General features: G+C 46.2%; 1 protein-coding gene across 1 annotated transcript in view; it reads right to left on the reverse strand.

Annotated features, from left to right (window-relative positions):
* Window positions 1-340: 340 nt before the first annotated feature.
* unc5b (unc-5 netrin receptor B) overlaps window positions 341-15,036 on the reverse strand; it is a gene marked incomplete at both ends in the record, with an annotated part of 62,524 nt that continues 47,828 nt past the window's right edge. The window contains 10 exons of the mRNA XM_084461459.1: window positions 341-506; window positions 2,435-2,613; window positions 2,877-3,041; window positions 3,607-3,756; window positions 3,899-4,138; window positions 4,471-4,645; window positions 8,816-8,903; window positions 9,500-9,883; window positions 10,586-10,780; window positions 13,902-13,934. Of these exons, the coding sequence (XP_084317585.1) occupies window positions 341-506; window positions 2,435-2,613; window positions 2,877-3,041; window positions 3,607-3,756; window positions 3,899-4,138; window positions 4,471-4,645; window positions 8,816-8,903; window positions 9,500-9,883; window positions 10,586-10,780; window positions 13,902-13,934 (1,775 nt within the window). The remainder of the gene's footprint in view (window positions 507-2,434; window positions 2,614-2,876; window positions 3,042-3,606; window positions 3,757-3,898; window positions 4,139-4,470; window positions 4,646-8,815; window positions 8,904-9,499; window positions 9,884-10,585; window positions 10,781-13,901; window positions 13,935-15,036) is intronic.

Raw genomic sequence — 15,036 nt, forward strand, 5'->3', positions numbered from 1 at the left:
TCTGTAAGAAGAACGCTATTTGCACCACACATACAGTATGTGGTGACCTTCCAAGCTGGTGCAGCGTTGCTCTGTCTGCAGGCCTCCAGCGGAGCCTGGGCCACGGGTGACCCGGGTAGCCCAGTACGGGGTGGGCGTGGTGGGCATGGCGGGGAGATGAGGCGGAGATAATACAGGTGAAAGAGCCTAAATGGCTTGAAGGTGTCTGAGCTTGTGCAAGGTCCTGGCTTCCATGTGCAGGGTCCTGGCGTCCTTGTGAATGTCCGTAGGCAGGTATTGGTAATTCTCTTCATGAGGGCAGGTACCCTTTTTGTTCTCTCTGGTCTTCACCAGTAACCAATCAGCAGTCCCCGTCCGTCGTCATGACAACCAGCACCTCGCTCTTGCCCATGTCTTCGAGCGCAGTCGCCAGAGAGACCAGGTCTGCGTCACCTTGATGACAGGCCTCCCATAGGTCCAGCAGGACACCCGTGGGGCTGGGTTTGGTCGCAAAGTAGTTCAGATACCTAAGAGAGAGACAGAGAGACGCAGAGAGGGAGAGAGGGGCATAGAAATAGAGGGAGAGATGGAGAGAGAAAGAGGGGAAGAGGGAGAGAAGGAGAGGTTAGCGTCAACAGAAACGGACAACATATCGGTATCACTTTACATTAGAGCTCGGTAATAACAGGGTGATACCATGGCAATTACCATTAGTTACTAGCAGTAGTTACCTGTGTAGTTACCAGGGTAATACTATGTTAATATCTACATTATTACTAGGTAATAACAAGCAAATACCAGTAGTTACTAATAGTACTGTAGTTACCTGTGTAGTTACCCCTCAATCCCCATGATTTGTTACATGGAAACAAAGATGGTAGTTTCCATGTTATTACATATCAAATATTGCCACCATATCTGTTTCCAGGTAGCAAACCATGAGCTTAGTTGGGATTTGGGGGAGTATATAACTATGGAATTAACTAGAAATGGACAATGGACATTATTACATAGTAGGGATGAAACGATTACGCTGTAAACTACAGTAAAGATGCCTGACGGGTCCGACCGTCTCAAAACGAATGATGATTAAAACTATGTTTGATTACCGCGCTTTGAAACTACGGTAAACACTGTCCAATGTCAACGTGGATTTGTTGTTGTTTTGTGAGTATGGTGGAAGGCAGAGCTGTGGACTACGTCTGAAGTGAACTTGCATGTGGGGACTTTGGAATGGATGGACATGTCATGGTTTGTCTGTCTAACTTGCTAATAGCTTCTGTCAATAATGTAAACTGAAGCTTTCAGTGTAATCTACTCTTGTATAATACTACACGTTCTGCTGCTGTGCTACAGTAGTCTTGCACATGCAGTAGCATTTAGTGTCAATTTTGTGAATGATTGAGAAAGAACATGGTAATGATTTCAGTGTGTATAAATACTTTTTGAACATTTTCAGCATATTCTAACAATACTGTGATAATACTGATAATCATGGTAATTTTGGTCACTATAATCCTGATATGAAATGTTCATACCGTTACTGTACATCTCTACTACATAGAAACTACCATCTTTGTTTCCATGTAACAAATCATTGTGACTGGTGGGTAACTACACAGGTAATAATAATAATAATAATAAAAAACTTTATTTGTATAGCACCTTTCATACAAATAAATGCAGCTCAAAGTGCTTTACAACAGAGAATGTACATGCACGGAGTGCTCACATAAAAATAGACATAAAATGAACAAAAAGCAGGAAAATAAGATGAAAGATAAAACACAATAAAAGATAAAGATAAGAATCAAGTAAAATACAGTTTAAAAATGACAATTTAATAAAATATTGTACTGGAGATATATACATTTAAAGCGCAGTAGTCCACATGTGCAAAAGGAGCTAGTTAAAACCTTAAGTGAAGAGATAGTTTTAAAATAAAGCTAAAAACCTATTTAGCTAGCTGGCTTCCCTGATATCAATAGTTATTGTGTTCCATAGCTTTGGGCCTTAATTGACAAAGTCTGCATTCCCGATCTTCTTCAGACTATTGCTGGGAACGTCTACTGTAGTAAACCAGCAGTGGATGATCACAATGTTCTTGAAGGCACGTGGTTGACAAGGGAGTTAGAAAAATAGCTCGGTCCTCACCCCCTTTAAGGGCTTTGTATATACAGTAAAGGTAACTAGTAAATGCTGGTCATTTCCTAGTGATAAAGATATTAATGAGATATTATATGGTATTACCCTGGTAACTAGACAGGTAACTACTACTAGTAACTAATGGTAATTGCCATGGTATCACCCTGGTATTACGCTGTTATTACTGAGCTGTAATGTAAAGTGGTGCCGAACACACACACACACACACACACACACACACACACACACACGCACGCACACACATACACACACACACTCAGTGAGCAAGCAAGTTGTGTTCTGAGGTCACCTGTCGAAGCCCAGGCTGTGTGCCAGTAGTCTCCAGTCACAGCCGCGGGCGCTGGGGGCGTCCAGGCTGGCACAGATCTTGTGGCGGATGGAGACGGGCAGACGGAAGGCGTAGGGCCCCACCTGGGAGGAGGGCAGGCTGCTGCCCCCCGAGGGCATGGGTGAGTGTGGCGGCAGGGTCTGCGGAGGCGAGAGGGCAGCACTGTTAGAACACAAACAAGTCTGGCACACAGACGTCCCTCGTCGCCGTTCCTGCAACGGTGGCCGAACGCTGAGCTCACCCTCGGTCAGTGTATACTAAACCCCAGTACGTCAGTATCACCCCAAGGTGTGTGTGATGCACGCTACCTCATATCTGCCTTCTATCTCACCAGTGTTTCAATTTGAAGTGTGTGTGTGTAGCATTGACCCCCCCCCCCCCCCCCCCGGCGTGTCATCAGTACCTCCTGGATGTCCGTGTGCAGCTGGAAGATCTGCCCCTCCCCCTCCACCTGCCGGACGCAGATCTTGCAGCTGAGCTGTGACACGGCCAGGCTGCCTCTCTCCAGGCTGAAGGCGCAGTGCAGTGGCCGCGGGCTCCCGTTCCAGATGTGGTAGAAGGGGATCTCCTGGAACACACGGTGCGTCGCGCGCACACGCACACACGCACACATGCACACACACACACACACACACATGCACGAACACACACGCACATGCACGCACGCAGAGACACACACACACAAACACCCAGGGAGTCAGTCCCACCGGTCAGCGACAGGTAAGGATAATTATAGCGTGCACGTAGTACTATACAGTACGTAATCCATCTTCCCCGCTATCTTTACAGTATATTGTATAGATCTGTATTTATTTTGTGTATTTATTTTGTGTAACTCGTAATTGGTAATGTGCACATCTTGGAACCGGCAGCAACGTTTCACTGTGATGGGACACTGTCTGTACGCTACATGTGACAAACAAAACCTGAACCTAACCTCAAAAGGTTCAACCATTTCTGTTTCGTAAACAACAAGAGAATGGGCTCCTTTAGTTTATCCTTCATTAAAACACAGGATTTGAACCCTTGTCTCTGGGGGTGATGTAGGAGAGCAGACAGGCCTCTCCCTCACACCGACCGCGCCAGTTCCCTGACCGCTGGACCGACGTCCGCAGCCTCTCTGGGTGTCTGACCTGGTACTTGGCCAGCAGCTTGCTCCTCCAGTGCGAGTGCGGGATGTCGTGGATGGACAGACGCAGGTTGTGGTAGCTGTCTTTGAACATGAGGGGCTTGGGCTCCTCCAACAGCACCCCCCCAAGACCCCGCTCCACCTCCAGCACCTCCTGGAGAGACGGAGAGAGGGAGAGGCGGATGAGATGACGAACAGAGGAGAGAGACAGCAAGGCAGAGCGCGAAAGATGGACAAACACCAGCCAGCTACTGTAGTTAACCAGCCAGCCAGTAAAGCAGCCAGCTGGGATCTACCTTGAGTGCGTGGGGGGTGTCCTGGAGGCAGTAGATCCTCAGGCTGTAGTCCAGGGAGAGGCAGGGGGCTCTGGGGGCGAACAGGGCCAGCTGCAGGCGCTTGCAGGCGGGATGGGGGGGCGCCGACTGCCCCACCAGGCCGTATGTCCCCAGCTGCTCTAGCAGCACGTGGCAGCTCTCCTCCTCCAGCTGCAGGTAGCAGGGGGACGACAGGCTCTCCTCGCCCACCGTGAGCACCTCCTACAGGCGGCGGGGAAACACAGCGCCATCAGCACGCAGACAAGCGCCGAGCTCTAGACTGTCAGCATAGCCAGACCATCTCCACACTTCGTTTACGATGTGCCCCGGTGCTGGAGAAAGGTCTGGCTGGACTCATTACCATTCGGGCAAGCTGTATTTCATTAAACCAATCACAATCGTCTTCGGCGGAGCAGTTGCTAGTTTTTATTTTTATTTTGATGTAGTCTGGCCGAACACATGAAGCAGCGCCCGTGATTGGGCAGTAATAAAAGAATGACAAGGCTTAATCCAAAAACCATCCATCCATCCATCCCCCTCCCCCCTTGTCTCACCTCCCAGCCCCCCTGGTGCGTCTGGGTCTTGAGGGTGAGGGTCCAGTCGGGTGTGGGCGTGTCCAGTTGGGCGCAGTGCGGCAGGGTAAGGACCACGGGGCGGCTCAGCAGCAGACCAGAGGGGCCACAGCTCACCACGGGACTCAACACCGTCTGACTGCCCTCCGACGGCAGCCTGTAACAGTGACACAGGAAGTCCACAATCCTTTATTTCTCTCATTCAGGGTTAGTTTGCAGTTGTAGACAAACGACATTGTGCGAAAACGATACAGCAACAACAGACATAAACAAGAAACATACAGTGCATCCGGAAAGTATTCAAGTATACTTATGTACAGTCAAGCTGGAAAGTCTGCACACCTCTTTCACCCGTTTCACATTTTATTACATTACAGACTTATTCTACAATAAATTGAGTTCATTCTTTGCTTCAAACATCTACACACAATAGACAGTAAGGACAATGTGAAAACAGGTTTTTAGAAAATATGCAATTTTATTTTACTGACAAATTTGTTATTTAGGGGTTACATATCTGTACACACCCTTAGCCTAATACTTGGGTGATGCACCTTTGGCTGTGATTACAGCTTCAAGGCATCTTGGGAAAGAAGCTACAAGCTTGGCACACTTGTTTCTGGAGATTTTTCCCATTCCTCTTGGCATATCCTCCGTCAGTTTGGATGGGGGTGTGTCAGTAGTACATAGCCATTTGCAGCTCTTTCCACCGATGTTCAACTTGATTCAGGTCTGGTCTCTGGCTGGGACACTCAAGGACATTCACACACTTTCTCTGAAGCAGCTCCTTTGTTCTCTTGGCTGTGTGCTTCGGGTAGTTGTCATGTTGGAAGGTAAACCTTCGCCCCAGTCACTTTTCTTCAAGGATCTCCCTGGCCAAGGTCTGTCTTTCCTGATTGCTCAGTTTGGCCGGCGGCCAGGTCTAGGAAGATTATTGGTGGTTCCAAACCTCTTTGGGACCTGTAAAGCTGCAGAAATCGTTCCGTACCCTTCTCCAGATCTATGCCTCGACACAATCCTTTGACCCCATGGCTTTGAATTTGCTCTGACAAGCACTGTCAACTGTGGGACCTTATATAGGCAGGTGTTGGCAATCCCCAATCATGTCCAATCAATTGAATTAAGCACAGGTGGACTCCAGTTAAGCTGTAGAAACATATCAAGCAGTATCAGGTGCCGTTTACACGACAACGATCCCTGCAACTTTTGTTGCGGTGTGGCCTTTCGTTTACATGACAACGGCGTTTTTCGGGCCTGAATCCGCAAACTTTTGAAACCGGGTCCCAGAGTGGGATCTTTGAAAACGCCACCGTAATTCTTGCCGTGTAAACTTTTTCACAATTCTTGCGAAAAAGGTGACGACATGGCCCCACTTCTTGCCTAATAGGCATGCGAATAGAAGAATATGAGTGATATAGACTACTTTACTGCTCACAGCTCAGTGCAGCTAGATAGCCTAATGAAAGAAAACAAATATATATAGGCCTAGATAATACAAATAAAAGGAGGACAAACGAAATATTAGGCCAATTAATCTAGTGACTAGTAGGTAAAATGATTTGTCTCTAATCATGCCGGTCAATTTTACAGCTAGACCTAGGCCTAACAGCTATAATGGATTCTGAAGATGTGAGCCCATCATTCTTACTGCCATAGGGCGGGAACAAAAACCTATCAAATGCAATTCACCAGCGAGAAAAGGCCAAGATTAGAAGGGAAACCTCCAACAGTTAAGTGTGGTCACCATGGAGCATCTAATCCAGTTGTGTCATGCCAACCAGCATTTCCGTCATATCGGTGTCGGTCCATGTGTCCGGGAACATTAATGTCCCGGACAAACGGGAGAAATTCTGGTCATCATATTATTTATTTTGACTTTTTGGCCTGTTGGCCTTCTTCAGAATCTATCAGGCCAACATGCACAAACGTCCAAATAAAATAACTGCATATGGAGCCAGAGTGTGCAACACTTTTCCTGATGTTTTATGACCAGTTCTTCCAGTGATCGCCACCTCACAAGATTACCTTGGTATGTGATACCTTTTTGTTATCTATAAGCTATAGGCTTTCATGATTCGCACGCTCTATACAAGAACCACTGGACAGCCTTTCACTTTATTTTGTCACCTTTGCTACTTTGAATTACGGCTGTAGGCTAGATGGCATGAATTGGATTAGAAGATGTGATTGGTCATTTTCAATAGGCCTACTTTTGATGCCTATTTGAACGGACTGCATCGATCAATGCAATGACTCCACATTACGCAAGTCTGTTTGTTTGGGACTAACGACAGTCATTTCTATAATAATATATTGTCTCTTTCCATGTTTTTCAGTTTTACCCTTTTCATCAATAAAACATCAATTTTACAACCACGTCTCATTGACTGGGAAGGCATTTAGAGCTGCCGGTCAAATCATAGCCTAGGCTACTGGGAGGATGAGGATGACATAACTGTTTATTGATAAACAACTGATAGGCAGGCTGGGCTATATAAAGAAATACCACAATGCATGTAGTCTAGATTTATAACATTATGGTTAGGCTATACACTTTATGGTAGACTGCCCTCTCACTCGCTATAAGCGCAGCACCCAGCATCTTTTTTCCGAGCGCTCCGGCTGTTTTTGAGCAGCCGCTCCGAGCTCTCAAAGTTAATAATATCTAAACTTTTCAGAAAGGCGCTGGTCTCGTTACTGCCGCTTCTACTGTTGACTCCTACGGATCGTGTCATGTACCTCCTTGCTCTAACGGTAGGCCTATCGCTGTTAGATTCACCATCAAGCTCGTTCATGGAATGGTCACTGGGCACAACGATTGCTGTCCATAATCTGTGCATTACAATAACATTCAGAACGACTAGCCTATTGATTGCAGGCATAGAGACCTACTGCATATTAGAATAACATAGTCATATAATAACATAATAACAATAATAATGACAACAATAATAATACTATTTATTATTATTATTATCATTATCATTATTATTATTATTATTATTATCATTATCATTATCATTATTATTATTATTATTAATAATAATAATACTACTAATAAAATAATAATAATACTCTTTAAGTATTATGATAATAATAACATAGAATAGCTAAACATAATATAATAGAATCGAATAGAATAGCCTGGTAACAAAATGACACATTTTATAGCATGCATAATGTACAAATCAGCTCAAGCCCAAGGCAGTCGATATGGCTAAAAGACACATCATTTTTAGGTGTAGGCTTACATCATATCAGTGTGCTGTTAAGGATCCCTTTTTTATATAATAGCCTATAACAAAATATAAATGTGTTAAGACTGTGCTTAGGCTAGCCTACTATTGTGAAATAACAACAGGCCTACATTTTACACAGTGGTCTGACAGGTGTGTGAAAACCTGGCGGAAGCGTGTTCATAAAGGATGTGAATGAATTAGATTTATTTAACAGTAATGTCAAATAAGGGGAACTTAGGCCATGTCCAAAGCCTGTTGCCTGCTGGCCTGGCATGTGTACTACAGCCTTAGCAAACCACTTTGCAGATCCGTGTGAGCGCGGATCCTTATCGCAATACTGTTGTGTGAACGCGGAACCTTTGGGAAAAGCAAAAGAAGATCTTTCCCGTTTTGGAAAATTCGTTGTCGTGTAAACGGGGCCTCAGTGGAAACAAAATGCACCTCAGCTCACTTTTGGGTGTCATAATATGAAAGGGTGTGCACACTTGTGTACATGTGATATTTTATTTACATTTTGATTTGTAATAAATTAGTACAAATGTCTAAAATACTGTTTTGACTTTGCCATTATGTGCTATTTTGTGTAGAATTTTTAGACAAAAAAATGAAATGAATTTATTGTAGAATGTATCTGTAAAGTAATAAAACATGACATGCACCGGTACGGAGTACAGAACACAAACAAGAAAGCACTCACACCACACTATACTGTAACATTCAAGTTCCAGCACCAGTCATCTGACAACCACGGACGCGCGTGCGCACACACACAGACACAAACACACACACACACACACACACACACACGCACCTAGATAGGACCTGACAGTACAGGAAGTCTCCTAGCTGGTTCTCAGAATACCTGTGTTTAGAGGCTGAACTGTTGTTTGCTTGTGCTGCGGTTCTAATTGCGCAGAGGAATTTAACTCACTCAGCTCCACTTACTGTAGCTGTATCTACATGACATTCCTTGCAAGGCTTATCAACGTAAAACGGAGGATTAAAGGAAAACTTGATTCTAATACTTGATGACTGGTGCAGAAGCCTGTGAGGAAAGTAGATTCAGACTGGCTCGTTCTCAGACTCACGTTGTCTTCTCCCACTTGTTGATGATGAGGTACATCTCATAGAACTTCCCCAGAGGGATGGTTCCTGGTGGAATCAGCAGACTGACACCTGAGAGAGAGAGAGAGAGAGAGAGAGAGAGAGAGAGAGATGGGAGAGAGAGAGAGAGAGAGAGAGATGGGAGAGAGAGAGAGGGAGAGAGAGAGAGAGATGGGAGAGAGAGAGAGAGATATAGATAGATAGATGGAGAGACATATGGAGGGGAGAGAGAGATGGAGAGAGATTAGACTGACGTGTGGTCACCTGTGTCACACTTACATTACACGTTGGCATTTGCTGTGTGTGTGTCTCAAGTATGTGTATGTGTATGTGTGTGTGTGTCTACACAGATGTTCCTATTAGATTCAAGACCCAATATCAACTTTGTTGTTTCACAAATGGAAAATTTGGCTTGGGCCTCCACCTAATGCTAATCATTCCCATAACAAAAACAAGCAATCCTATAACAGAGACAAGCATTCCCATAAAAAAGACAAGCATTCCCATAACAAAGACAAGCATTCCCATAACAAAGACAAGCATTCCCATAACAAAGACAAGCATTCCCAAAACATAGACAAGCATTCCCATAACAGAGACAAGCATTCCCATAAGATGATAGAGTATGAATATGACGAATATGTTAGTACATAAAAGTGCCGTATTACCCGTGTTGGGGATGGTGAGGCGTCCTCCCAGGTTGCCCAGGGTGGCGCTGGTGCTGTGGGCCGGCTCTCTGGACAGCGTGTGCCCGTAGGCGGGGTCCCGGTCTCGGACTGCCGTGGTGCCGACCGTCCTCAGGCTGAGGATCTCCCCGTCGGCGGAGCCCCAGCCGCCGCCCACAGGCAGCTCAGGGGGGGGCAGCGAGGAGGAGTTGTACACCTTGATCTTCAGGCTGGGCAGGGGGGGGTCCAGCAGGGGTGAGGTGGTCATGGGGATCTTGCGGGGCCCAGTGTCGCTGGCGCCGCCCTGCTGGAGGGAGAAGAGAGGCCCGCGGAAAGAGCCCGCTGTGGCCGTCAGGTCCGGGGGCGCCGAGGGGTGCAGGAGGTTGTCTAGAGAGAGAGAGAGGGAGAGAGGGAGAGAGAGGGAGAGGGGAGGGGGGAGAAGGGGGGGGGGGGGGGGGGGAGAGAGAGAAAGAAAAAGAAGGAGAGAGAGGGGGGAGACATAGTTATTTAGTTTAATTTAATTGGCCACATCTATAAACAGAGCAGACAGGACCGGGGGTGTTAACAGAGCAGAGCCAGGAGGAGAGAGACACAGAGACAGAAGCCAGAGGAGAGACAGGAGAGAGACAAACAGGAGACACAGGAGAGAGACAGAGGAGAGAGACAGAGGAGACACAGGAGAGAGACAGAGGAGAGAGACAGAGGAGACACAGGAGAGAGACAGAGGAGGGACAGGAGTGAGACAGAGACAGAGGAGAGACAGGAGACAGACAGAGAGACAGGAGAGAGACAGTGGAGAGACATGAGGGAGACAGACAGAGGAGAGACAGGAGAGAGAAAGAGGACAGAGACAGAGGAGAGACAGGAGAGAGACAGAAGAGTGAGACAGAGGAGAGAGTGGAGCGACAGAGAAACAGAGGAGAGAGAGAGAGAGAGAGAGAAACAGAGGGGAGAGAGGGAGAGAAACAGAAACAGAGGAGAGAGAGAGAGAAACAGAGGAGAGAGAGAGAGAGAAACAGAGGAGAGAGAGAGAGAGGGGGATGAAAGTGCAGAAACGAAGGAGGGAGGATTGAGGTCTCGTGTCCTCACCCTGTCTGGGGGGCTTGTAGTTGCCGGGGTGGAAGGCAGCCGTGAGGGCAGAGGAGGAGTCTGTGATGTCGCCGTGGAGATGTCGGCGGCGGCGGCGATACGCCAGGACAGCCACGCAGAGGACCAGCACCACGCACAGCAGCAGCGCCCCCACCAGGCCGGAGTACACCGCCACACCCAGACCGCGCTCCGGAGCTGGGGGAGAGAGAGAGACAGACACAGAGGGTTAGGAGATCCACACACACACATACTGTATACACACACACACACGCGCACACACACACGCATACTGTACATACACACACGCACACACATGCATACACACACGCATACACACACATACACACACACGCACAGCCTCATGTTCAGGCAATAGTGGCAACAGTGAGTATGCATTCACGCATGCATGCATCACACACACACACACACACACACACACCCACACACACACACACACACACACACACACACACATTTTGTACATACACACCCACACACACACACACACACACACAAGATTAAGGAATCAAAGGAGGAAAGGGTAATTTCTGATGTAGTATGTGACTTTGCTGTAGGCCCACTCGATTCTATTCTAGCATTGTGGTGAAATCAATGCTGCATCCTTACTGCGCTCAACAGTCAATACCCAGGGAGATGAACACAATTACAGTAACGATCCAGCCATTAGTCTATCCACTGCCTGTAGGGGGCGCTCTTCACTAGGGCAAAGGGCTCCCTTCTCTATCCTTCTGACAGGCTAGCACACACACACACACACACACACACACACCACTCTCTGCCGAGGCCTCGCTAACTCTCTCCTCCTCCACGTCAGAGACAACACACACATGAAAGACAGACATGAGAGAGGAGGAGAGGGGAGGAGAGGAGAGCAGAGAGGAGAAGAGAAGAGGAGAGAGACAGAGGAGAGACAGAGAGACAAATAAATAGAGAGACTGAGGGGAAAGGAGAGGAGAGAGGAGGAGAGAGGAGGAGAGGGGAAGAGAGAGGAGGAGAGAGGAGCAGAGCGGAAGAGAGGAGATGGGAGGAGAGGAGAGAGACAGAGAAACAGGGGAGAGAGGAGAGGAGAGGGGAGGGGGGGAGAAGAGAGAGGAGGAGAGGGGTTGGAGAGGAGAGAGCAGAGAAGTGCAGAGAAGAACAGAGAAGAGCAGAGGAGAAACGAGGAGAACAAAGGAGAACTGAGGAGAACAGAGAAGAGCACAGAAGAACAGAACAATGAAGAACAGAGCAGAACAGAGAAGAACAGAAGAGAACAGAGGAGAACAGAGAAGAGCAGAGAAGAACAGAGGAGAGCAGAGGAGAACAGAGGAGAACAGAGGAGAACAGAGTAAGGTGGAGTTGGGACAGCAGAGACCCGGAGGCGGGTGAGAGGAGGAGAGGAGGAGATCTTGTGTGCTCACGTAGCGTGAGAGGAGGAGAGGAGAGGAGAGGAGGAGATCTTGTGTGCTCACGTAGCGGACGAAAGCGAATCCGACAGCCGTCCGCACTTATTACCGCGGAGGGCACAGTGGAGAATAAGGTTCCAGAATAACATTACCAGGCCTAGTCCCGCCCACTCCCCTGTCACTTCCTGCTAGACACAACCATCACCCACACTAGAAAATCGAGTATAATAGAGTATTCACCTCGACCTCCGACTGAAATCAAGACGGGTCCCTGTGGAAAGTGTGAATGTTGCTCAATCCTCTTACTTATAGATCCCTGTTTGTATACGGCAGGTCCAGAGGTGTAGTGGTCAGTAAAGAAGTGTGTATACTCTGACTAAAGAAGTGTGTATACTCTGATTAAAGAAGTGGGTATACTCTGATAAAAGAAGTGGGTATATTCTGACTAAAGAAGTGGGTATACTCTGACTAAAGAAGTGGGTATACTCTGACTAAAGAAGTGGGTATACTCTGACTAAAGAAGGGGGTATATTCTGACTAAAGAAGGGGGTATATTCTGACTAAAGAAGGGGGTATACACTAACTAAAGAAGTGGGTATACTCTGACTTAAGAAGTGGTATACTCTGACTAAAGAAGTGAGTATACACTGACTAAAGAAGTGTGTATACACTGACTAAAAAAGTGGTATACTCTGACAAAAGAAGTGCGTATACTCTGACTAAAGAAGTGGGTATACTCTGACTAAAGAAGTGGGTATACTCTGACTAAAGAAGTGGGTATACTCTGACTAAAGAAGTGGGTATACTCTGACTAAAGAAGTGCGTATACTCTGACTAAAGAAGTGGGTATACTCTGACTAAAGAAGTGGGTATACTCTGACTAAAGAAGTGGGTATACTCTGACTAAAGAAGTGCGTATACTCTGACTAAAGAAGTGGGTATACTCTGACTAAAGAAGTGGGTATACTCTGACTAAAGAAGTGGGTATACTCTGACTAAAGAAGTGGTATACTCTGACTAAAGAAGTGGTATACTCTGACTAAAGAAGGGGGTATATTCTGACTAAAGAAGTGGGTATATTCTGACTAAAGAAGTGGGTATACTCTGACTAAAGAGGGAGTAAACTCTGACTAAAGAAGTGGGTATATTCTGACTAAAGTAGGGGGTATACTCTGACTAAAGAAGTGGGTATATTCTGACTAAAGTAGGGGGTATACTCTGACTAAAGAAGTGGGCATATTCTGACTAAAGTAGGGGGTATACTCTGACTAAAGAAGTGGATAGTCAATATGGATAAAGTGGGTATACTCTCTGTACCCTCCACTACACCACTGGGCACGTCTATGACCAGTACTGCACATTTCTGCAACAAAGTTTGCATGAAGTTGCACCTCTAAGCAGAGCAAGCCACAGATGGTCATGTAGAAAACATCAAAGATGTTCTTTCTTGTGTATGTTTTGAAATAGTTTAGCTGGTTTCCTTTGTTAGATACGAGAGGAGAGGAGCCAACTGGGGGCAGCTCACGGACCTACACGTGTGCTAGTCTAGCAGACGACCTGCAGCACAGGAAGTGACATCAGTCCTCCTAACCAGGCTGCACAGGATGTCGTGTGTCTGCAGTGACCACTGAGACGACAGGAGAGTGTGTGAACAATCAACCTCAGCAGACACAGCACTCTGCTCACAACCAGACCAGCGGCCAAGCAGGTGTGATACTCTGACTCTTCAACCCGTGTCTAGAGAAACACACATACTGTACGCACACAAACACGCACACAAACACGCACACAAACACGCACACACACACACACACACACACACACACACACACACCACAAGCACGAATGGACAGAGAGTGTGAGAGTGGTGGACAGTGGAAAAGTGAGGTCATGAGGAAGAGGTGACTTACGATGGCTTGCATGTTCTACAGAGACCTTTTTATCTGTTCCAACAGAAACAACAAGAGGAAGAAGAGAAGGAACATGAAAATGGATGCAAATGAAAGTCAACAGCAACTCAATGAGCATGCAGAACAGACAGTTGGCAAGCTAACAACAAAACAGCCCACCAATGTGTGAATATGAAAAGAAACTTGAAGAAATTGCATATACTATATTTATACCAAAGCATAGTTCAAACTATCCCATTATAACATAACATAGCAAAACATAACATAACACAATGTGTAGATTCTGTTAAGGTCTCTTCTGCCACAGTGATGGGCTCAAACATTACCAACGTTTGTAACGTGTAACGTTTCCCGGGGGCGGGAAGTAATCAGATGCCAAGGTTGCTCTCTTTGACTGTATAAATGTTGACTGTAACCACAGATCTGGGCCTCCATTTCTCCCATTGCAGACTGCTGTGGTCATGAAGCAACTGAGATCTGACGGTCCCCTTCTCCAGACGGGTTATTGGGGGTGTTTGTATGTTATTGTGTTGTTTGTATGTATTGTATTGTTCTACTTGCGTGCTTGTATGTAATAAACTTTGTTAAACTTCTAATGTTGGCATTCAACTCTCGCCTGAACAATACTTTGTCACAGACATTTCCATGACAATAAATAGATAGATAGATACAGTAGATAGATAGATAGATAGATAGATAGATATATAGATAGATAGATAGATAGATAGATAGATAGATAGATAGATAGATAGATAGATAGATAGATAGATAGATAGATAGATAGATAGATAGATAGATAGATAGATAGAGGTGCTGGTGACTCATTAGGTGATTATGAGTAAGAGGAAGTCAGAGAGAGAGTCAAACGTTGTTGATGATGATGATGGTGATGATGATGAAGTTGACTGAGGTAAACCTTGTTACCCTGCCACTTCCGACTCTCAGTATAATTACCATCTAAACTACAGACTGTCCTCAACCCTCTACTTTCCCTCCCACAGACCCTCCACAGAGCACAGAGAACACTCACTCCTGGACAGCTGCACCAGCCAGTGTCTGTGTGTGTGTGTGTGTGTATGTGTGTGTGTATATATGTGTGTGTTTACATGCGTCTCTCCGGATTGTGGTAAGTGTG

This window comes from Borostomias antarcticus, assembly GCF_949987555.1.
Source record: "Borostomias antarcticus genome assembly, chromosome: 2".
NCBI classification, from domain to species: domain Eukaryota; kingdom Metazoa; phylum Chordata; class Actinopteri; order Stomiiformes; family Stomiidae; genus Borostomias; species Borostomias antarcticus.